General features: G+C 66.0%; 2 protein-coding genes across 7 annotated transcripts in view; one reads left to right on the top strand and one right to left on the bottom strand.

Moving 5' to 3' along the window:
- DDX23 (DEAD-box helicase 23) overlaps window positions 1-2532 on the top strand; it is an 8791-nt gene extending 6259 nt beyond the window's left edge. For both annotated transcript variants that reach the window (XM_034793209.1, XM_034793208.1), the window contains exons 14-16: window positions 15-123; window positions 984-1158; window positions 1530-2532. In XM_034793209.1, the coding sequence (XP_034649100.1) occupies window positions 15-123; window positions 984-1158; window positions 1530-1753 (508 nt within the window). In that variant the 3' untranslated portion in view covers window positions 1754-2532. The remainder of the gene's footprint in view (window positions 1-14; window positions 124-983; window positions 1159-1529) is intronic.
- A 459-nt stretch (window positions 2533-2991) lies between these two features.
- On the bottom strand, window positions 2992-18915 carry CACNB3 (calcium voltage-gated channel auxiliary subunit beta 3). Of its 5 annotated transcripts, XM_034793211.1 has the most exons (14): window positions 16759-16851; window positions 13525-13536; window positions 9771-9893; window positions 9179-9301; window positions 8850-8965; window positions 8473-8537; window positions 7705-7724; window positions 7218-7298; window positions 6162-6220; window positions 5892-6001; window positions 5334-5485; window positions 4895-4990; window positions 4588-4746; window positions 2992-4131 (listed from the first exon to the last, which is right to left on the bottom strand). In XM_034793211.1, exons 1-14 carry the CDS (start codon window positions 16798-16800, stop codon window positions 3817-3819), a joined length of 1473 nt encoding a protein of 490 aa, XP_034649102.1. In that variant the 5' UTR covers window positions 16801-16851; the 3' UTR covers window positions 2992-3816. The 5 variants fall into 5 exon arrangements, with proteins under 5 accessions (XP_034649102.1, XP_034649104.1, XP_034649103.1 ...); XM_034793213.1 differs by lacking the exons at window positions 13525-13536; window positions 16759-16851 and adding an exon at window positions 18725-18915; XM_034793212.1 differs by lacking the exon at window positions 13525-13536 and having other exon boundaries at window positions 16759-16890.
- Between the last annotated feature and the right edge of the window lie 4215 nt (window positions 18916-23130).

Genomic DNA, 23130 nt, shown 5'->3' with positions numbered 1-23130 from the left:
CCCCCCCCCAACAGGAAGAAGCTGCTGGCCATACTGGAGCAGGGCTTCGACCCGCCCATCATCATCTTCGTCAACCAGAAGAAGGGCTGCGACGTGCTGGCTAAGTCCCTGGAGAAGATGGGGGTACGTGCCAGCCCCTGAGGAGTGTCCATGTCCACCCTAGGGGCCAGGGCAGAGCTGAGCAGCTCTAGGGGCCCCCGTTCCCCTGGAGCCGGTAGTCCCAGCCCCTGCCCGTCTGGCAGAGCCCAGTGCTGCTCCGTGGGTCGGGACCGCTGAGCAGCGTTCGAGTTCGCTGGGAAAACAGCCAGACCCCTCAGGTCAGCGGGGTCTCCTGCTGCCCGCGGGCTGGCTTGCGTGCGCCCTGGCGTGAGCGTACACAGCACCACGGGGCAGCGGATGGCAGGGGCTGGGTACGCAGCTGCTGCCGCTGTGCCAACCCATGGGCAGGAGGCGGCGGCAGTGACTCGGGTTCAGAGGGGAGGGGTCGGGTCAACCCAGGTGATGTTGGGTCTGGGTCAGAACTAGGCCTGACCAGTCCTCTAGGGCTCAGGGGTTCCTGCTGCTGGCGGCTTGGCCTGGTCGCTTGAACTGGCTGTGAGTTACTCCACCCTGTGGGAGGATACTGCCAGAGCCCCACCCAGCCTGTGGGGCACCTCCCGCCTCCCTCTGCAGAGCCCCATGTGCCAGGGTCTGCCTCGCCAGCCTGGGGCCTCTGGAGGGGCTGCGGGGGGAAGGGCGCCCATTCCTTAGTACTGCCCGATTCTGCATCCAGCCCCTTCCCCCACTGCCCTGCAGACAAGCCATCAGCTGGCAGGCTCCAAGCCCAGGGGCTGTTGGGTGCACCCTGACAGGAACCGTGTGATCCACCCCATCTCCCAGGCCCTCACCTCCCTCCCGCTGGCCCTGTGCTGAGCTGTGGGCGGCCCTGCGGTCAGCTCCCGCCCTAGCCCTGCACTACAGTCTCCCCTCTCCCCCCCCTGCAGTACAACGCCTGCACCCTGCACGGCGGCAAAGGCCAGGAGCAGCGAGAATTCGCCCTCTCCAACCTGAAGGCCGGTGCCAAGGACATTCTGGTAGCCACGGATGTGGCTGGGCGTGGTATCGACATCCAGGACGTCTCCATGGTGGTGAACTACGACATGGCCAAGAACATTGAAGGTGAGTCCCGGCCGTGGGAGCAGGGCTGGCCTCGAGAGAGGCTCCCCCGGTCCCACTGCGCAGACCCCTCGCCCCACAGCTAAGCGCGGTCGGCCTGGCTCAGCACTTCGATGGGCAGCGACCAGGGAAAAGACGGGAAGCTGCAGGGTGGGGGGCGCAGGACTCCCCCTGCCCCATGGTCGGGGCGCTCTGCTGCTGCATGCCCCAGCTTTCAGAGGAGACAAACCAGGGGGTCGATAAAGATCCCAGGGCAATTGCTCAGTCCTGACATCCTGCCTGAATTCCACCCGTTGGCTAAGCTGCTGCTGTGCAGCTGCCATGGCCCACCCCAGAGGTGGCCGCATTTCAGTGACCGCGGTGCTTCTCTGCAGATTACATCCACCGGATTGGCCGCACGGGCCGAGCCGGCAAGAGCGGAGTGGCCATCACCTTCCTGACCAAGGAGGACTCCACAGTCTTCTACGACCTGAAGCAAGCCATCCTGGAGAGCCCGGTGTCGTCGTGTCCCCCGGAGCTGGCTAACCACCCCGATGCCCAGCACAAGCCGGGCACCATCCTCACCAAGAAGAGACGGGAGGAGACCATCTTTGCGTGAGTCCCAGGGAGCCGCAGGGCTTCGACAGCTGGGGCCTGGCTGTCTAGTTGCCGTCTACCACCAGCCAGGGGCTGCCTGGCCTTTGTAACCAGCCTCCCCCTTCAGCGGGGAGCTCTGCAGGTCGTCTGCTGCCCCCAGCCCCTCGGTTGAGACGGGACTGATGGAGGAAGAGCCCCCGTTTGGGGCAGCAACTCTGTTCTTGTGTTCCCAGACCTGAGCTTGATCCGGAGCCGGGCCCCTCAGGCTGGGTCCTGGTGCCCCAGCGAGGGCAGTGCTTGCCAGGAGAACACCTGGGACCAAACGAGACTGGCTGTACCCCACGGGGTGGGGCTGTGCCTGGCTCCTGGTCCCCATCAAATCCACGCACGGGACACTCCTGACTCCCAGGAAAAGGGGCAGGGGCTGGGCCTGACCAGCCAGCTCCTCCCTCCTCCTCCAGCCTGTAGCCTCAACTCGCGCCATTCGCGAGCCCCATGGGGGACCCTGGCCCCGAGGGGCAGAGCCCTCCACCCACTGGTTTTAAGGGGTTAAGCCAAACCCTTTCCACCGGAGATGTGGACAGTGGTGGGAGGAGGGGTGTGATCTGGCCCCTACTAGCTCCCAGGAGCTTCTGCTGGTACCTGCTGTCCTTTTGGGGGGAGGGGGTGGTCTCATTTGGGGGGGGGGTTTCCTGTGTTCCCATCAGCCGGTGAGACATGGCGCTTGGGCCCTTTTTTACGTATAAATTCTTGTTGAATCTGAAGCGAAAAGCAGGAATAAAGCTCCTGAGAGTGTCTGTGCGCAGGACCCTGGCCATGTCTCCCCCCCCCCACCCCTGCAGCTGGAGGGGTGTCCCAACCAGCTCCCACGCTGGTTCTCCACCTCTGCCTGCTTGGACCCCCACCATGCCCACAGAAGGTGGGGGAGCTGCTGGATGCTTGAGTGGGCCCCCCTGTGCTGCCAGGGCCACCTGCAAAGAGCTCTACCCCACATGGGTTTGGGGTGGGGGTTGGAAACAGTCCTTGTTCCCCCTCATTGAGCACAGGTTGGGGGGTTCTGGTGCCCTGCCCCTTGGTCGTCGTCTCCCCCCCCCCTTGGTGAGCACAGGTTGGGGGGTTCTGGCGCCCGGCCCCTTGTCCCCCCTCGGTGAGCACAGGTTGGGGGGTTCTGGCGCCCAGCCCCTTGTCCCCCCCTCAGTGAGCACAGGTTGGGGGGTTCTGGCGCCCGGCCCTGGCTGGCAGACACACAAACACCATCTCTAAACTGCAAACACTTCTTTGTTAAACAGGCTACAGGTTGTCGGCAGTAAGTGCTTCCTACACAAGAGCTGTAACAAATCCGTGGCCGCTCCGTGGTTCCCGGCCCCCCGAGGGCTCGCCCCAGCTCCCCCAGCCAGGGGGGAAATCTCCCTCTCCCCCCCTCGGGCGCCCCGTGCCCAGTCCAGCCAGTGCGGGGCGGTGGGGTTCACTACGTACAGGCTTCTCTGCGTCGTGGCTGGATGCTAGTGGTTACGGGTGTGGGCGGTGGGGCTGGGCCGCTGGATGTTCAGGGCTGAGCCCCACTGAAAGAGGGGAGGGGGGCAGCATCCAGGCTCCTCACCCTACCCTGGGGGGTTTTCACTTAGCAAATTGTGCCCTGTTAGCTGGACTCCCAGGCCCTGCCCCAGGGAGCCGAGCCCAGCCCTAAGGAAGAGGGCAAGGGGGCTGGAGGGGCTTGGAGCAAGCACTGCCAGGGAAACAGGCCTGGAGCAGGGGCTAGCCAGTGCTTAGAACCCAGGTGTCCTGGCTTCCGACCTCTCCTCGTGCAGCTGGACAGAGTGGGAACAGGGCGGGGACCGGGGGGGTTCCCGCCTGGGAGATTGTCTGAGCAATGCCTAGCAGGGGCAGGGGGCCTGAGGACAGAGGGCTTTTCCTCCCCCCCAGTTAGGTACAGCAGGGAGTGTGTGACCCCACGAGCTACCTGGCGGGCTGTGTTTGGGGGAAGGCCGGGGCGGGTCAGCCAGGGCTGTGGCTGGGCGGCCAGGCTCCCTGGGCCCGTGGGGCTGATCTGACAGCGGGGATGGGGGTGGCTGAGGCCGGGGCCCATCAGTAGCTGTCCTTGGCCCAGGGCCGGTTGCGTTGCCAGTTCCTGTCGTTGTGGGTCTGCTCGGCCTCGCGCTGCAGGAGCCGGTCCTGCGAGTCGTGCCCGTTGGCGCTGTGCAGGCCGCTGTTGTGGTGCCGGTGGGGCTGGTACAGCTCCGGGTAGGGGTCCGGGTACTCGTCCTCCAGGGGCTGGGAGCTGCGCTGCGAGGCGGCCGCCCAGGGCTTGCGGGAGGTCTCGCTTGTCTCGTCCGACTGCATCAGGCTGTCGTGCTCGAGGGGGGAGTGCTCCCCACCCCGCTCCCCCAGCAGCTGCTGGTTCTGGGGGGCAGAGAGACAGGTCAGGGCCCCCTTTCAGCTGGACAGGGAGCGGTGGCTGGGCGAGCAGAGTGCGAGGGAGCTTCCCCTGCCAAACAGCTTGGGGTGGGGGAGGGCTTGTCTCACCATGGGGGGGGGGGGCAGAGGGAGCTGAGTCAGCTTCTGGGGGTCCCGTGCCTGGCTCTGGGTTCCAGGGAGCAGTGCAGGGGGGGTGCAGCAGGGCAAGGCGTTGTAGGGGGGCACATAGACTGCGCCTGGCCCTGGCCCCCCCCGGCCCCCTTAGCCACAGGCAGAGAGCTAGGCCGTGACCCCTCGCTCAACACGATACGGCCGCCTCTGGGATGTGGGGCAGCAGCTGGCAGGAAAGGACACTACCCCCCCCCCCCCCGGGAGAGGGGGCTCTGAGGCAGGGTGCTGCGTGCCAGGCTCTGGGCAGAGCCCGTGTGAGAGCCCTGGTACCTGCAGGCCCGGGATGGCGGCGGGCGGCGTCAGGAGGGGCTGGCTGCCCAGCGGGTGCAGCGGATGGTGTGTGGCTCTCCAGTACACCTCCAGGTACTCGGCCAGGTGCTCACAGGCGTCCTCCAGCTGGTTCTCGTCCAGGATCACGTCAAAGAGCTCCTGGGGGGCAGGAAAGGGCCTGCTCAGGGGGGCGGCTGGGCTGGGAGGGGGCCTGGAGCAGGCCCTGCCTGGGCACACCAGGCTGGGGGGGGTGGGACACAGCCCGAGCTGTGAGTTTGCGGGGTCCCACCTCCAGCCCTGCACTCACCGGCGGGCACTGCACCAGCTTGTCGGCCGCCATCATCTGCACGTTGAGGTGCTTCACCTGCGACTTGCCCCGGGATTTGATTAGCCGCTGCAGCACCTGACGGGGACAGGGGGACAGTCATGGTCTCCTGGGCCGGGTGGAGCGCCCTCCCCCCCCAGCCCCACGGGGACCACCCCTCCTGGGCCAGGCGGAGCCCCCCCCATGGGCACCCCCGCACCGGGGCCAGGCAGAGCCCCCCCGCACCTGGGCCAGGCAGAGCCCCCCAGCCCCACGGGGAGCCCCCACTTCGGGCATGGATGGGAGATCACTAAAGAAAGGCCGGGGGGGGGGGCACTCCTTGCTGCCCCAATGCTTCACTAGGGGGCGCTGTGCTGCAGGGGTTCAGTAGCCCCCCGCACAGCACAGCCCTGATGGTGCAGCCCCCCCCAGCCTCGCTCACCTTGGGCGAGGACACCTTGACGTAGACCACGATGGGGGCCAGTGAGGTCTTGGCCAGCTGGGCCGGGTGGTTGATGGTGTCGGCGTCCAGCACCACCAGCTGCAGGGCCTTGGCCAGCTCGAAGATGCGCTCGATCTCGCTCTGCACCTCGGCTGGGGGAGGGAGCGCGTGAGCCCCCCCAGCCCTGCCAGGCGGGGGAGGGGAGCACCCCTCCCTCCCCTGCGGCTCCCCGCCCCCTCCCTGGGGTGCCTGTGCTGCACAGCACAGGGGAGCCGCGCGGCACTGCCTGGGCGGCGGGGGGGGGGTTTGCGCGCGGGGTCCCCAGCAGCCCCTAGCCAATCGCTTCCCCCCCCCCCCACCCATGCCAGGTCCTGGGGCGTCCGGTGGGGGTGGGCCGTGTTCTTCGCTCGGGGGGGAGGGTGCATCTGGAAGCCTCCAGTCTGACCTGGGCGGGGAACCCCGGGACAGGCTGCTGCCGCTCCGCCACACCCCACAGTGTGTGTGTAGGGGGGGCTACCCCAGCTCTGCCCACAGCCCCCCGCCCACGGCACGACTCACCAATGCTGGAGCGGGTGGCGGAGCGCTCGATGATGGCGCGCTTGCCCGGGTTGTTGAGGACGGAGCGCTTGGCGAGGGACAGGTCGGCGGTGACGCGGGTGATGGAGATCCTGAGGAGGGAGAGAGATGGTGACATGGGGCCAGGGCCGTCCCCCGGGGGCCAGGGCAGGTCTGACACCAGCCGGGCTCAGGGCTGCCCCAAGGGGGAGTCGAGCCCCAGGGTTCTGGGTCAGGGGGACGGACACAGCCGGGGGGGTGGGGGGAGCTCACCTGCCATCAAACCTGTGCTTGAGGAAGTCGAAGAGCGCTTTCTGCATCATGTCCGTCACCTGGGGGGCAGAAAGAGCCAGCGCGGTCAGCCAGCCCCAGGGGTACGGCGGATGCCCTATGCCAGCCTGGTGCTCCATCCCATAGAGGGATTGTGCCCCTCCCCGGGGGCTGGGGGTCGGCAAGGGACAAGTCCTGTGCCAGCCCTTCCGCACGGGCACGGCCGGGCAGCAGATGGCACCAGGGAAGGACGTGCCAGCTGGGACGGGAGTGAGATGGCGGCTGTGCCAGGATGCCACTGCCTTGCCATCTGCTCGCTGCGGTCATGTGGGCCCGCAGTGGTGGGCAGCAGGGCTCTGGGGCGGGCGGGAAGGTGCAGGGGGCGAGCCCGGGCAGGGGCAGACAAGGACAGAGCCCCTGGGCCTGTGTCTGTGCATCCAGGCGTCTCCAGGGGTGACTGCGTGCACTGCTGCCCACTGCTGGACAGGGTCTGAACTGCTCCGCTGTGTGTCAAAGCCCCTCTCCTGCCGACAGCAGGCAGGGACTCTCCCTTAGCTGGCTGGCAGGGCCTGGGCTTTGGGAGCCGGGGCTCTGGGTTCTGGCCCCATGGTAGCTGCAAAGCCAGCGTCATAGGAGCACAAACTTATGGGGAGGTCCGGGGGGGGGGGGCAGTGCTTACTGCATGGGGCGCTGTGCTGGGAGCTGACCAAGGTGTAAGAGGGGGGTGCCTGGGAGATCCCCCTGCCACATGGAGCCCTCGGCGGGGTGAGAGGCGTCCCCACAGTTTATTCCCTGGGTCCTGCCCCACCCCCAGGCAATGGGGCTCCTCTCCCTCCTTCTGCCTCCCCCCAGCGATGGGGTATCTCTCCCCTTCCCTGAGCAACAGGGCTCCCGAAAACAATGGGGTTCCTGCCTCCCCTGCCCCCCCCCATCTCACCCAGTTCTCAGCCCACATTCCTCTTTGCCAGACAGACCCTGCCCCAGCACCTGCTGTGCCGGAGGTGGGGCCATTGCTGGGGAATCCCCCCCCCCCCAAGGCTCTGCCCATGCCCCTCCTACCTCATATCCTTTCAGGGAGGGGCCCACCAGCACCACTGGTCTCATGGAAGGAACCACGTCATAGGGCGGGATGTGCTCTGCCTGCGAGAGAGGGGTTGGGGGCAGGTGAGGGCCCCTCAGCGCAGGGGGGAAACCGGCCCGGAGGCGAAGACAGAGGGACGCTAGATAGCCAGTTTGGGAGGGACCTTAGAACCAACAGGCTGGTGTTCATCAAGGATCCCCAGAGAACACAGGTGTCCTGGCCAAATCCGCGCCCCCATAGGCCACTGAGGCCGGGCCTCCCTAACCCCCACCCTGCAGGTTGAGTTGAACACAGGGATCTCTCCTTCCCCTCTGGTCCCAAATGGCTCCGCAGTTACATGCTGGCGTGCTCTTCCCCAGAAGTGGCTGCATTCCACAGCAGCACCCGCTCTGAGCCTGCAGGGGGTGCACAGCGCTCACGCTGCCCCCTGCTGGCAACCAGGCAAAACCTGTCCTGACCACTCACCGGCTTTTGCTTCTGTTTAGCTTTTTGGAAAGGAAAGAAGAAACAGGGTTGGTGAAAGCAAATTGGGAGCCGCAGAGAGCGAGGCGCTGGGGGAGACTGAGTGTGGGGACAGCGGGGTCACCCCGGAGCCCCCCTGACTGCTGGGGGGGGGGTCAGGCCCCAATCCTGAGCACGGTTCCCCCAGGGTCACCCCGGAGCCCCCCTGACTGTGGGGGGGGGTCAGGCCCCAATCCTGAGCACGGTTCCCCCAGGATCACCCCGGAGCCCCCCTGACTGCAGGGGGGGGGGAGAAGCGCTAGGTAGCCTGGCCCAGCGTTGAGCTCCCGACCCAGCCCATGATCCCCGCTGGCGGGGGCGGCCCAGGGGGAAGCCAGGGCAGGGCCACAGCACGGGTGAAGCTGGCGCCTCGCCCCAGGGGGATGTGGCAGGGTGGGACTCCTGGCACTGGCCCCTCGGCAGCCCCGGGAGGTGAGTTCACAGGGGAGGAGGGATCAGCCCATAGGGCCCCTCCAGCCTGGCCTGTGTCCCCCCCCATGTGGAGCTGAGCAGTGAGTGGAGGGGGCGGACTCTGAGGGGAGGGGCAGTGTGCAGAGGTGGGGGAGCTGAAGCTGGGCAGTGAAGGGGGAGGGCAGGCTGGGGGGCCAGATTCTGAGGGGAGGGGCAGTGTGCGGAGGTGGGGGAGCTGGAGCTGAGTGTGAAGGGAGGTGGGTTGGGGGGGGCTGGGGTTGCGTGTGGGACCTCCCCACCGGCCTGTGCTGCAGCCGTTACCTAAGGACGGGGGAGGTGATCGCCGCTTGCTGGGGTCCCCGAGGCCGGAGGCGTTGCCAGATCTCCTGGGGAGAAGCCACAGTGAGTAGAGGGGAAGCCCTGGGGAGGGGAGGGGGGGAAACCCACCGGGAACTCTGTGTGTAACATGCCCACATAGCGTGCACCGTGCACTATGCCCGCCCCCGTGGCTGGTCCCGACAGGATAACAGCCTGCTACTGCTGCCAGCTAAGGGAGCTGCCCTTTAGCTCACGGCAGAGCTCTGGGCTGTGGTGCTGAAGGTGAAGGGCGGCCGTTCTGCTGGTGGCTATGACCCGAGGGGGCCAGGTGGCAGGGGAGGGGGAAAGGCCCATAGAATTCCCCCCGCTGGCCCCTTTACCTGGCTTTCTGCTCCTGCTTCAGCCGCATGGCCTCCAGCCGCTGGGGACTGGGGATGAAAGCGACGTCCCCCCCCTCCTTCACTAGCCGCCCGATCCACCAGTCATTGCTGTATTTCTGGGGAGACACCAGCAGGGGCTGTTAGGGGGGAGGGGCACAAGACCAAGCCCCCTGCCCTGGGACATAGTAGCTGGCCCTGGGCCCAGAAGGATGGAATTCAGGGGGGGAGGGAAGCCCCACGTCCCTAAGGGAGATGGTGACAAAGCCAGCATCAGAACCCAGGTGTCCTGGCTCCCAGCCCCTCCCCCTCTAGCCCAAGTCCAGACTCACCTCCTTGATGTGCAGGAAGTCTTTGGCTTCGAAGTTGATGGCGGAGCCCTGCACTGGGCACTCCTCATCCAGGGCCCCGCAGTAGCTGACATTGGTGCGTACGGCAAACGCTACCGGCTTGTGCTGGGGGAGAGCAGGGGGTCGGGGTAAGTACGGGGCAGGTGGGGGTCCCTGCCCCCCCCCCCCCCGTGCCATCTGCGGCCAGGAGCCGGCCAGCGTCACACCCTGGGCCCAGTGGTACGAGGGATCCCGCTTCCCTCTGACCCCCCCCGGCAAGGGCATTGGCAGGGGGCCCGGCAGGATGGGTCCCGGGCAGCAGGAAGGAGGGGATACCACGCTGGATGGGCCAAAGGGAGAGGGGCCGGACTCCGGGACCCTCACCTCTATGATACTCCATCATCTGGCTAAGCGTGTGCACACGTGTTTGTGCGTGTTCACCGCTGCCCAGCTGCGTGTGTCCAAGGCCCTCTACTGCTGCTGGAGCAGGCTGCGAGGAAGGGTCTAGAGGGCCCCAGGGCTGTGTCTGGTACAGCCAGCAGCATCCCTCCCATGCAGAGCCAGGGCTGCCCCCCGGCTTGCCCCCCCCGGCTACCTTGGCCCTCTCCAGCTGCTGTTGTGCCTGGTTCTCCACCTCGTGCTGGGCCGTCTCGCGCTCCTCCTCCAGGGACACGTCTGAGTCCAGGGACGGCCGGCTGGTGTAGGAATCGGCTGAGCCCTGCGGGGCAGGGGACCCTGAGTGCCATCGCCACAGGACGGGGAGCTGTAGCCCGGAAGCCCTGCGCCCAGACGCCCGACCCCCCCCCCACCCCCACCTCTCCAAGTCCATCCAGATCTGTGCTCCTGCGCACAGCACTGACGCCCCCAGACCCGCCCTGGGATATTTGGCGGGGGGGGGTACAGGGCGGTGGGTGCTGCTGACAGCCCCTGAGGTGATTAAAAATAACACCTTGCAGCTGCCCCCCCCCGCGACCCCCAAGTGTAGCTGCTAGTGTGAAATGCGGCTTGTAGCCGTGCAAGCCCCCAGGCTGTGGTAAGCTAGCACAAGTCACTTTCTGCACCAGCGCTGCACGGCCGCACTGAAGGATGGGGGAGAGGGGGTCACATGGGGCTGGTGTGTCTGCACTGGGGGATGGGGAGCGCAGCGTAGGGGGAGCCCCGGGCCAGCCACCCCAGGGCCGTGCATGTCTCTTTAAGAGGCAGCAGGCACAGAGCAGCTGGTGGCGTCAGACAGTCCTGCCCTCCCCCAGCCCTGCTCAGGGAGACCAACCTGGTCCAGGTGCAGCCCCCGGGGGCAGGAATGGTCCCTTATCCCCCCTCCCCGCCCTGCTGGACGTCTCCTCCGCGCCTGGCCCGGGTTCCACCCCAGATGGCAGAGGGAGCAAATGCCAGGCTCCACGAGGGTGAAGTCAGCGGCACGGCCATGCCAGCGAGCCGAGGGCGTGCCAGCACCCGCCTGGGGTAAACACTGAGCCGCCGTGGCTGCCAGCTCCCCTGGCTCCCCGCCCGCCAGGCCTACAGGGAGCGAATGAACAAACACGACCAGATCCCAGAGGCACCGGCTGGCCTCCCTGACCATTGAGCGGTGACTCCAGGCTGTTCCCAGTGGTCCCAGCGACGTGAGACCCCATCACTGTCTGTGTGGAGATGGGATTCGCACTTCCAGTGCTCGGTCCTTTGCACGGCTCAGCGCACCAATGTCAGCTGCCATTTGCTTGCCCTGCCCCTAGTTTGGGGGGGTCCCTTTGTAGCTCTTCACAGCCTGCTTTGGGCTGAACCATCTCGAGTATTTTGTCACTTCCCTGTTTACCCCTTTCCCCAGCTCACTAACGTATATGGTGAGCAGCCCTAGGCCCTGTACAGATCCCTGCGGTTCCCGCCTGTCTATTCCCACACTTTGTTTCCTGTCCTTCCTCCAGTTACTGACCCACGAGAAGAGCTTCCCTCACATCCCAGGCTACGTAGTTTCCTTCAGAGCCTTTGGATGAGGGACCTCGTCAAGGTCAGTCGGAAAATCCAGATCCGCTAGTTGACCGGATCCCCCTTGTCCACATGCTTGTCGACTCCCTCAAAGAATTGTAATAGAGTGGCAAGGCGCGATTTCCCGTGACACAAGCCAGGTTGACTCTTCCCCATCTCTGTGGCTGATAATTCTGTTCTTCACTATCGTTTCTACCACTTTGCTTGGGACTGAAGTGAGACTCACTGGCCTGTAATTGCCATGATCCCCTTGGGATTTTTAAAAATCGGCGTCACATTTGCTCCCCTCCAGCCCTCGACTGGGGCGGAGGTGGATTTCGGCGATAGGTTCCCGTAGTTAGCAGTTCTGCAATTTCGGGTTTGAGTTCCTCCAGGCAGCCCTGTGAATGCCCTGGTCACAGGGAGAGGGTGTGTGGGTGAGACTCACTCCAGCCCCTGGTGTCTTTCTACCCCAATGGTCAGCTCCATTATTCAGTGCAGGAGTCCTGCCCCACCGCCCCCCAGCCTGGGCACTATGAACCCTCTGGCTCCGCATGGCAGGGGGAGGGAAATGACTGCGGGGTGGGGGAGAGACCTCACCATCTTTCACCACCTGCTGGGCCAGACAGCAGGGTCTAAGCAGGACGGGGCATCAGACGAGGGAGACCAGAGGTGGGGCGCCCCCCCCATGCCAGCCAGAAACACCTTCCCTTCCTTTCCCAGCTGAGTGCCCCCCCCGGGAAATGCTGACCCTGCAGTGACCTTTAACCCTTTGCCGGCGGGGGGGACAGACCCAGAGGAGCTGCCAAGTCCCCTGTTGCCCACGCTCCTCACGGCCCGTCCCAGGGCTCCCTGTGGCTCCGCAGACCCTGGGAAATGCCAGGTGCCAGCAGCCTCAGAGGGGGCGGTTTTGTTGTTTCATCAGATTATCTGGCCCCCTGGCGCCAGCCCACGCACCTCAGAGCCAAGCAGATGTGCCCGCGGTGGGCACCCGACCCCACCGGGCAGCGCCTCGCACGACCCAGCTACACGCTGGTGAGTCACTCCAGCCCCCAGACAGCGCTGGACAGAGCCTCTGCCCCATTCACCAGCCATGGCTAACGTGGGACGGCCTGCCCTGCCCCCCAGCACCTCCCAACAACATCCAGCCCCCCCAGCTTTCCCCACACCCTGTCCCCTGGAGCTCCCCCCCGCACTCTACTCCTCGTGAGCCCCTGGCCCTGTGTTACCCCCGTGCTGAGCTCCCCAGTGAACCCCTGGCCTAGGCAGCATTGCTGGTGAAACCCCCCATGTGCCCTGTTGACCCTGGTGCTGGGTGCATGAGGCAGGGAACGTGCAGTGGCTGTTGGGGTGAGCTGGAAGGGGGGGTACTCTGCCCCCCACCCCCTCAGCGGGAGCCGCCTGCTTCAATAAACAGCTCCTGCTGTGTCCCCAGAACAAAAGCAGAAGCTGCAGTGAAATATTTATAGGTTCTCAGCTTTTTTTTCGAAAAAGCACCCCCCCCCCTCCCCCCGAGCGACACCCACCGCCCCTGCCAGGCTCAGCTAGACTGCCATGGGCACAGCTGGTCCCAGCACCCCCATGCTCCCCTCCCGCCTGTCCCCTTTTTGCCCTGTGTCCCTCTGCCTCCCACATCCCCCCCATGCCCTGGCCTTCTCTTCCTTGCCCTGTGGTGCAGCCGTGGGGGGCAGGGCGCATGGCTCTGTCCCGACGGGGGGCGCAGCCCCATGGCCTGGCTGGGACGGGCCCAGGGTATCCTCTGCAGGCGGGCGCAGCGAGGGGCTCTCCCATACCCTGCAGCTGAGACCGGCCATGGGCTCCGCGAGCTCTGACCTAAGTGGGGTCATGGAGCAGCCCCTCTATGCACAGTGCCCCCATGCCTGGCACCTGCAGAGCGACTTTCCCCCAGCTCAGGGCATGGCCCACCCCCTTTGCCAGGTGCCTCACCCCCAGCCGGGGGGTGCCCCCAGCATCCCTGCCCCCCACATTCCGACAAAGCCAAGAGCATCTCTGACTCCACACACACACACCCCCAATCTGGCGCTCCCCTGCCAGGCGCAGAGACAAAACCCACTGCCCCATGTCGGGGGGGAGGGGCTGTAACACCCCCGCCCCATGCCAGCACATAGGTGCCCATCCAGGACTCTGCGCCCCCCAGGGTGCCAGCTGTTGCTCAGCATCCAGACCCCCCCCCTTGCACCCGCTCTCCCCACCTTACGGGAGCACTGCTGGAAATGCCACCGTGGCTATGGCGCTGTATAAATAACCGGGGGGAGGAGGCCTGCCAGAAACCCAGAGCCCCCAACCAAGGGCAGCACTCCCGGCGCTCCCAGCCCTGCGGGGAGGGGGCTCCCTGCCAACCCCCCCCCAAAACCGGCACCCCCACTCACCACCTCGGAGTCCTCGAAGCCATGGATATAGGAGTCGTCATACATGGAGGAGCCCAGGGCGTGCGGGGGGGTTGGAGAGAGGCAGGAGTGAGCGGAGGAGTGGGAAGGACCCCCCAGGCGAGCGCAAACTGTATCGGTCCCACCCTGTTCGGCGGGGTGGGGGGAGCCAGGGGCTCTCGCTCCCGCAGGGCGGGCAGAACAGGGCTGGCAACGAGAGGCCTCAGCTGGGGGGGCTGGGGGCCGGCAGGTCCTGGGACCTGGCTGCACCTGCCTGATGGGGCTGGCAGTGGTGGGGGGGGGGGGGGCAGGGAAGGGGGGCCGGCAGGGGCAGCGAGGGGAGGGGGGGGGAGGGGGCGTGGCAGGGAGGAGCGAGAGGCAGAGAACAGTTGAAGGGAACAAAGAGCTGGTGCCAGGGAAGGAGGAGAGACCGAGGCAGCGGGAGGGAGAGGCTGCAGGTTCATCGCTGTAGCTACAGGAGAGGAGGGCAAAGAGAAGGGGCTCCAGGGGCAGGGGTGACCCATAGAATGTGTGGGGAGCGTCAGGACATGCACCCCTCTGTGCACAGACGTACAGTCCTCCCCGTGCACAAGTGCCAGGATCCGTGTCCCCTTGTGCACAGATTTACAGTACCTCTGTGCACTAGTGCCAGGATCCGTGTCCCCCATGCATAGATTTACAGTTCCCCTTGCACTAGTGCCAGGATCTGTGTCCCCCGTGCACAGATTTACAGTTCCCCTGTGCACTAGTGCCAGGATCCGTGTCCCCCGTGCACAAATTTACAGTTCCCCTGTGCACTAGTGCCAGGATCCATGTCCCCCGTGCATAGATTTACAGTTCCCCTTGCACTAGTGCCAGGATCCGTGTCCCCCGTGCACAGATTTACAGTTCCTCTGTGCACTAGTGCCAGGATCTGTGTCCCTCCGTGCACAGATATACAGTTCCCCTGTGCACTAGTGCCAGGATCCGTGTCCCCCGTGCACAGATATACAGTTCCCCTGTGCACTAGTGCCAGGATCCGTGTCCCCCTGTGCACAGATATGCAGTTCCCCTGTGCACTAGTGCCAGGATCCGTGTCCCCCATGCATAGATTTACAGTTCCCCTTGCACTAGTGCCAGGATCTGTGTCCCCCGTGCACAGATATACAATTCCCCTGTGCACTAGTGCCAGGATCCGTGACCCCAGTGCATAGATTTACAGTTCCCCTGTGCACTAGTGCCAGGATCCATGTCCCCTGTGCACAGATTTACAGTTCCCCTGTGCACTAGTGCCAGGATCCGTGTCTCCCGTACACAGATTTACAGTCCCCCCCATGCACTAATGCCAGGATCCGTGTCCTTCTGTGCACAGATTTACAGTCCCCCCCATGCACTAGTGCCAGGATCCGTGTCCCCCCGTGCACAGATTTACAGTCCCCCCCATGCACTAGTGCCAGGATCCGTGTCCCCCCGTGCACAGATTTACAGTCCCCCCCATGCACTAGTGCCAGGATCCGTGTCCCCCCGTGCACAGATTTACAGTCCCCCCCATGCACTAATGCCAGGATCCGTGTCCTTCTGTGCACAGATGTACAGTCCTCCCCGTGCACTAGTGCCAGGATCCATGTCCCCTTGTGCACAGATTTACAGTTCCCCTTTGCACTAGTGCCAGGATCCGTGTCCCCCTGTGCACAGATCTACAATCCCCCCTGTGCACTAGTGCCAGGACCCGGGTCCCTCTGTGCACAGATCTAGTCCCAGGCTCCAGGCTCCCAGCCTCTGAGCAGCTCTTTCCATGGGAATGAAAAGGTAATTAACATTTCTGAGTCCTTCGTTAGCAACGCGGGAAGGGGGCGGAGGGGAAAACCAGAGCGCTGGAAATGATGGGGTGGGGGCTTTGCCTGCGCGTCTCACTGAGCCGCCTTTGCCCCCCACCCCCAGCTGAGGGCTGCTCCGGGCACCCAGAGAAACACCCTGTTGACCCCCAGCATGAAGCACAACCCCCCCCCCCGTGTCCCATGGCCCAGGCACCACCCGCCCGGCCCTGCAGCGCATCCTACAAACCATCCCCGCCTGGGGCAAGTGTGCAGGGGTGGGGGGCTGTGACACACCCACCAGTGGGTCTCACTTGGGCAGGCCCCACCCAGCTCAAAGAACACTGGGGCCCTGCCCTGGTACTGCACTCAGCCTCCGCCATGGGGCACCCCATGGCCTCAGGCCTTTCCAGCCAGGCTGGAACCAGCCCGGGGGGGGGAGCGGGGACAGGCTGCCCTGGTGCTGGGGACGAGGGGAGTGGATGGGGCTGCCCCCCCCCGGGGCCAGAGTTCCCATGGCTGTGATTTGCCCATTGCCCCAAAGCAGCTGCACCTCCCTTGGGCTCTGGGGGCAAGCAGGGGGTGTGGAAGAGGAGAGCGAATCCCCCTCCAGCCAGGCAAACCCCCCCCCCCTTTAACTTCCCAGCCTCCTGGGTCTGGTCCCATCGGCTAGATTCCCCCTCCCTCCAGAAGTGCCCCCTGGCAGCTGGGGAGAGGAAGGTGGGTGGGAACCTTGAACCCCAGCCAGATGAGCAGGGAGGGGCTCCAGCGCCCCGCCCCCCACCACAAAAAATCTCCCCTCCCAACCCCCTGCAACAGCACCCCCCACTCAGCAGCAACTGCCCGTCTGTCACCCCCAGCCCCCTCCCGGTCCCCTGCCCCCCAAACCTCTCCCTCCCAATTGGCCTGCCCCCCCATCCCTCTCCCGCTTCCCCACTCCCCTGATCCCCCCAGCCCGGGTCCCTTGTGCCCTTTCCAAGCCCTGTATCTCCCCAGCCCCGTCCTGGTCCCAGCTCCCGAGTCGCGCCCTGCCCCATCTATATTTTTCCTCGCGTCCCCCCCGATCCCGGAAACCCATTAACACGCTGAGCGACCGGCGGTGGGGGGGGGGGTCCCCGGGGACACAGGGTGGGGGGGTCCGGGGAGAAGGGTGGGAGGGACCCGGGGCACAGGGCGCGGGGGGGTCCGGGGAGAAGGGTGGGGGGTCCCCGGGGGCACAGGGTGGGGGGGTCCGGGGAGAAGGGTGGGAGGGACCCGGGGCACAGGGCGCGGGGGGGGGTGTCCAGGGACAAGGGTGGGAGGGACCCGGGGCACAGGGCGCGGGGGGGTCCGGGAAGAAGGGTGGGAGGGACCCGTGGGGACAAAGCGGGGGGTCCTGGGGGGGACAGGGCCGGGGGGGGGGCCAGGGGGAAGGGGGGGGGGGGGGCGCGGGGGGGTCCGTTACCTCCTTCAGCAGGAAGGTTGCGCTGGAGTCAGAAAAAGACATAGACGGGGCCCGCGAGCCCGAGCCGAGCCCCCCGCCCCACGCCGCCGCCCCCCGCGCCCGCAGCTCGGCTCTGCCCGGCCACTCCCCGGGTGCGTGGCCGCCCCCCTCTGCCGGCTGCGCCCGCTCCGCGCCCCCCACCCCTCGCTCGCTGCTCCCTCCCCTGCCCCCCCAGCCGCGTCCTCTGCCGCCCCTCCCTCCGCCGGCGCCGGCTGGCGCCCCCTCCCCCCCACTAAGGGGCTTCGGCGCCCCATGAGCGGCTGGGGGGCTGAGGGCGCCCCCCCGGAGCACCTGGCTGGGGGGGCTCTGCTGCTCCGCGAAGGGTGGGGGGCCCGGCAGCTCGCACCCTGATCCCCTTCCCCAGCCGCTCACACTAACTGTGGGGGGGAAGGGCAGTAAGTCGTGGTCCAACCCCCGCGCAGCAGGACAGGACAAGGGCATGGGAGGGAACTCACTGCCCCAGCCCCCCCCCCATGCTCGCCTGGCTGCAGTGGGGTGACCCTGAACCCCCTGGTCTGCACCCCATTACCCATCGGGACAGCCTGCCTGCCAGGCACCCTACGGGGAACCCCGCTGCTGCGTGGCCCTGGGGTGCTCCCGCTCCCCAAAGGGCTGGGGGTCGCTGGAGCCGTTTGCTTGGGGGGGATGGGGCCGAGGGGTCTGGGGCAATTTAATCTCTTGCCCTTCCCCCTGCAGAGCCGGGGGGGCTGCTCACCCTGCCCCCCACCCCTGCAGAGCCGCGGGGGGGCTGCTCACCCTGCCCCCCACCCCTGCAGAGCCGGGGGAGCTGCTCACCCTGCCCCCACCCCTGCAGAGCCAGGGGGGCTGCTCACTCCACCCTCAGTTCCGATGTTGATTATTATTTAATAGGGATGAAATATTCATTGGCTGTGGGAGAAGCAGCAGACAAGCTCCCCCTCCCCGCACACACCGTAAACCAGGGGGCAGGACAGACCCCACCATCCAAAAAGCTTCACCAGGTGGGAAGGGTGCACACCCAGCCTGTCCCAGCAGGGGGCGCTGCAGGGGGTGGGGCAGGTACCCTGGCTATAGGGGTGTGCGCCCCACTACTCCAGTCCCAGCCTGTCCCAGCAGGGGGCGCTGCAGGGGTGGGGCAGGTACCCTGGCTATAGGGGTGTGCGCCCCACTACTCCAGTCCCAGACTGTCCCTGCAGGGGTGGGGCAGGTACCCTGGCTATAGGGGCGTGCGCCCCACTACTCCAGTCCCAGCCTGTCCCAGCAGGGGGCGCTGCAGGGGTGGGGCAGGTACCCTGGCTATAGGGGGGTGCGCCCCACTACTCCAGTCCCAGCCTGTCCCTGCAGGGGTGGGGCAGGTACCCTGGCTATAGGGGCGTGCGCCCCACTACTCCAGTCCCAGCCTGTCCCAGCAGGGGGCGCTGCAGGGGTGGGGCAGGTACCCTGGCTATAGGGGCGTGCGCCCCACTACTCCAGTCCCAGCCTGTCCCTGCAGGGGGCGCTGCAGGCGGCAGTGCAGGGGGCTCCGGGCTACCTCCGCCCCAGGGGGAGTTGGTGCAGTGGGCAGCGTGACGGGGTGAGCGCCGTGGGGCCGGGCGCGCTGCTGGAGGGCAAAGGCTCCCATTCAGTGCGGGGCCCGCGGTCCCAGCTGCTTTCTCCTGCGCCTGCCCTGCTGTTCCTGTCTGCCCGGCTGGCACCGCAGCCCGCTCTCCCACCTACCTCCATGCTGTGCCCGACCTCCAGCACCTCGGCCTCACCGCCCGGCAGCCTCTTGCCCGGGGGGGAGGGGGGGACGGCAGCTGAGTCTGCAGCCTGAACCCTCTTTCAGAGTCAGTCCAACTCCCTCCTCTTCCCCCCACCCTACGGTGCATCCCCCCCCCATCCCTGCTAGACAGACCCCGGGAGCGGCTCCGCGACGGGGCCCACCCGGTCGCTGCGGGACCCTCGTTACCTCGTTGAGCAGGAAGACGCTGGAATTGGAGAGAGACATGCAGGGCGGCTGCTTCCCAGGAGGAGACGCACCGGCTGCCTCCTCACCCGGCGCCTGGCTCAGCAACCCAGCCCCGTTCGCAGGCTCTCGCAGGACACAGGCAGGAAGCCCAGCCCACGGGCTCCCACGGGACGGCTCCTGGGACAGCGCACGAGCGGCTCGTGTGCTCTCACTGGATGGTGCACAAGCATCTTGTGCAATGGTGCATGAGCTCGTGCGCTCTTGTAAGACGGGGCAGGGGCGTCGCGTGAGGACGGGGCGGGGGCCTGGGATGGGGCAGGGAGGTCGCGTGGGATGGGGCGCGAGTGTGCCATGGGGCAGGGGATGGGGCGGTGGCATCGTGGGGGAGGGGGCGTGGGTGTCACAAGGGCTCTGGACTCCTCCTCACCGGCCCAGCCACTCAGATCTCTTTGGGGGCCCAGCCTGGCACAATGTTGGCTCAAGGACCAAGAGAGTCAGAGCAGAAGCTCCCTCCCCAGGAGGGGCCAGGCTGGGCCGTGATTCCCCCTGCTCCAGGACCGGTGCCCACATCCCACCTGTTCAGCTGAGCCCAGAGACAGGGTCGGCGTGAGGCCTGCGCTGACACGTCCACCCCCCTCCCATGCGGCTGGAACCCGGAGAGCGTGCGCCAAGCACCCTGCACCCCCGTTCTACCTCCTACTCCCCCATCCCAGCAGCTGGAGCCTCCGTCCTTTCCCTGGCGAGTAGCCGAGGTACCCCACTGCATCGCTCCCAACCCCCGTCACTAACCCCTCCCCGGATGTGCTCTGGGGTCACAGAGGTCAGAGGCTCTGGGCAGCTGCAGGGCCTGGTCAGGGGACTCACACCCAGCACCTCAACCCCCATGGTCTCCAAGTCTGGGGCCGAGGCAAAGGGCGCCCTGGGTGGTGGGGGTGGAACTGCTGTCCCCCGGCTGCTCCACCGACAAGAGAGACGGTCCCCTAGCCCAGCCAGGGCTGCAGCCGGCGGCTCTGCACCCAGGGACCTCTCCGAGACGCTGCCAGGAGCCTGCCACGCAGCAGCCTCTGGGGCCAGGCCGAGCTCTGGGTCGGTCTCAGGTGAGCTCCCAGACAGGAGAGCCAGGCCTCGCTCCAAGCTGGGAACCGCCCGGCAATGGCTGGGGGAGGACCACGCCCATTCCATGCAGAGCCCACGGGCTCAGCTCCTAGCCAGCAATGCCCCACCATGCTCCGTCTGTTCCCCCTGCAGGCGCCCAGCGACCCCGCTGCTCAGCCCGCAGACCCCTGGGGTCAGTGCCACCTGCTAAGCAGGGCTGGGAGACGTTCCCAGGAGCCCCAGGTGCTGTCGGGGTGGGGGTAGGGGGGCTCCTCCCCTTCCAGTCAGCGCTGACCCCAGTGCGGCGCCAGGGGGCACCGTGATACTGGGGGAGCCAAGTCCTGTGTCCTTGTGCCCTGCAAGCTGCCCAAGCCCCTTTGGGAACTGTCCCGTTAGCCCTGGTGTCCTGGCCTCGCTCCCCAGCGTCTGGCTGCCCGATCAGCCGGCTCTGGGGCCCTGGGCCAGCAGCGAGACCGGGGACATGCCCCACCCCAGAGACAGCGCCAGCCTGATTTGCCTCCTTGCTCCAGGACTGTTCAAGCCACTGCCTCCCTACACCCCCCTCTCGCTGTCCCCCCCATCCAGAGCAAACGCCCCAGCTCTCCTGCCCCCTCCCCGGCCGGCTTTCCCCAGCCCCATGCGGCTTGCCCGGGGCTGGGCCCTTCTCAGCACTCCTGCTGCATCAACCCAGTTGTGAGACAAAGCAGCCTCCCGGGCGGGGGCGTCAAGCGGCGCGGGGGGGGGGGGGGGGGGGGGGGAGATCTGAAGCAGACTCATCAATAGAGAGCAGGAGCCCGCGGGCCTGGCCAGCCCTGCCACTAATGGATGTGCCGAGATGCCAGCAAGCGGCCCTGGGGACAGGAGGCCTCTTAGGTTTCCAGGAGAGGAGAGAGGGAGAGGGAGAGAGACTCCGGGGGTGTCCCCTTGACTCCGGTCGGTCGGGGGAGAGCGGATGCAAGGGCAGGTGGGGTGTAGAGCACACCCCCCCCGTGGGAGGTGCATGGCTAGGGGTGAGACTGACCCTCCCCCACCCCCAAATCTGTGTGTCTCAGCTACCAGGATCAGCCCCTCCCTGACAGAGACCCTGGCATCTCGGTCACTCCCTGCTCCGCAGCTCCTAGAAAGAGACTCTCCGCCCCCTGCTCTTTGTAGGGAGTGGGGGATGGGCGCCAGGACTCCTGGGTTCTACTCCTGGCTCTGAGAGGAGAGTGGGGTCCAGTGGTTAGAGATGGGGGGCTGGGAGCCAGGACTCCTGGGTTCTACCCCTGGCTCTGGGAGGGGAGTGGGGTCTAGTGGTTAGGGCAGGGGGCTGGGAGCCAGGACTCCTGGGTTCTACTCCTGGCTCTGGGAGGGGAGTGGGGTCTGGTGGGTTAGAGCAGGGTGGGCTGGGAGCCAGGACTCCTGGGTTCTCTCCCTGGCTCTGGGAGGGGAGTGGGGTCCAGTGGTTAGAGATGGAGGGCTGGGAGCCAGGACTCCTGGGTTCTACCCCCGGCTCTGAGAGGAGAGTGGAGTCTAGTGGTTAGGGCAGGGGGCTGGGAGCCAGGACTCCTGGGTTCTCTCCCGGCTCTGAGAGGAGAGTGGGGTCTAGTGGTTAGAGATGGGGGGCTGGGAGCCAGGACTCCTGGGTTCTCTCCCGGCTCTCAGAGGAGAGTGGGGTCTAGTGGTTAGGGCACATGGGGCGTCACAGAGTGAACTGGGCTCTTTCAAATGCAGCTTCTTGGGCCCATCTGAGCCTCATTAGCAGCCTCTTGAGGGCCCTGATTGAGGGCACTTCCTCTCTGTAGAGCCAGAGGTGGGGCGGGGCCTGAGGCTGCAAAGAGCAGCGGGTGGGTTTGGGATTGCAGCCCAGTGCTCAGCTGAGAGCCCAGCATGGGGAGAGTATGGAGCCCTCTCCTGAGTGAGAATTGACCCCAGGCAGGGTGTGGGGTTCTGGCCGGAAGGGCCTGGATTGGAGCGATAGCGCCATATGGACAGGCTGGGATGAGGCACAGCATTGGGGTGCCCACAGGCTGCTGGAGATGAATGTGGCATTGATGGACTGTTCGGGGACTCTGCGTATTATCAGTTACTAAACCCAGCCCCCATGGAGGGGTATTATTGGCCACAGGAGAGCCCCTGGTGGAGTTATTGATTTAAGGGTCCGGGGAGAGGGGAAACTGAGGCAGGATGCCTGCAGAGTGGCCTCTGGGCATGTGGGAGGTGCTGGTAGTCAGGCTCCTGGGTCCTATCCCTGGCTGTGTGATCTTGGGCGAGTAGTTTAGCCTCTCTGTGCCTCAGTTTCCCCACATGTAGCATCATTCCCATTGTACTGGCACCGTTCATTCATTGATGTTTGCTGTGGGATCCTTGCTGGGAACGCACCAGGGAAAAACATCGGAATGGCCATAGCGGGTCAGACCAAGGGTCACTCCAGCCCAGTGTCCTGTCCTCCGACTGTGACCCCAGAGGGGATGAACAGAACAGGGAATCATCAAGTGACTCATCCCCCGTCGCCCATTCCCTGCTTCTGGCAAACAGAGGCCAGGGCCACCATCCCTGCCCAGCCTGGCTAGTAGCCATTGATAGACCTATCCTCCAGGAATTTATCTAGGGCTGAGCGTTGGTGGTTGTTAATTAGCGCCCTTAGAAAGGTGATGGGAATGTGAGTGACCAATGTCTCCATCTCTCACACAGGAGCCACCCAGCTGGCAGGCCGTGCCAAGCCAGGCCAGGCAATGGGGGCTCCTGGCCCCCTCTGAGACAGTTGGGCCCCCGTCTCTCAGGCATTTGGCCTGGGCATCCTCCGCCCCCGGTCCTGCCAGCCTCACCTAAGGGCCCTTTGCTACTGTGGGGAGCAGCTGGTGGCCCCAGGGTGGGGCACGGTTATCCCCACCCCTCCTTCCAGATGAGGCCAGCTCAGAGCCTCAGCCCCCCCCGCTGCAGGTCAGCAGCCCGGCACCCTGGCCCCAGGACGGCCCTTGGTGCATTCCTCCAGGTCCGTGGAGCATCCCAGCCCCCCGAGTGGTTCTTACCCGCCTGGGGATGGCCAGTGACCCAAGTCCTTCCCTCCCTCGCTGCCAGGGGAGCTGGAATTTCAGAGCATTCAGCGTTTCTGCCGACTTCCCCTGACACAGCACTGCCTCTATATATAGCTAGGTCTGGGGAGAGCTTCTTGCTGATGCTCCGAGTATTGGGGGGGGGGACCATCTCCTCGTAGCACCCGGGGTCCAGCGCAAAATTCGCACCCAGCACAGGGCTCCTGGCACTGCCGCAGCTCCCAATTCCACCCCCACATCCAAGCATCTGCACCTGGCCCCGGGCTTGAGGGATGA

This window comes from Trachemys scripta, chromosome 16 (assembly GCF_013100865.1).
Source record: "Trachemys scripta elegans isolate TJP31775 chromosome 16, CAS_Tse_1.0, whole genome shotgun sequence".
NCBI lineage: Eukaryota > Metazoa > Chordata > Testudines > Emydidae > Trachemys > Trachemys scripta.
Note: the sequence above shows the minus strand (reverse complement) of the source record. Positions and strands in the feature narration are given on the sequence as shown.

Coding starts and splice junctions, on each gene's coding strand:
- CACNB3 (XM_034793210.1), bottom strand. CDS start 10,004: ATGGACTTGGAGAGGTGGGGGTGGGGGGGGGGTCGGGCGTCTGGGCGC. Junction 8,966..9,178: donor ACTTCCTGCACATCAAGGAG/GTGAGTCTGGAC, acceptor GTGTCTCCCCAG/AAATACAGCAATGACTGGTG. Junction 7,299..7,704: donor CTAAACAGAAGCAAAAGCCG/GTGAGTGGTCAG, acceptor CCTCTCTCGCAG/GCAGAGCACATCCCGCCCTA.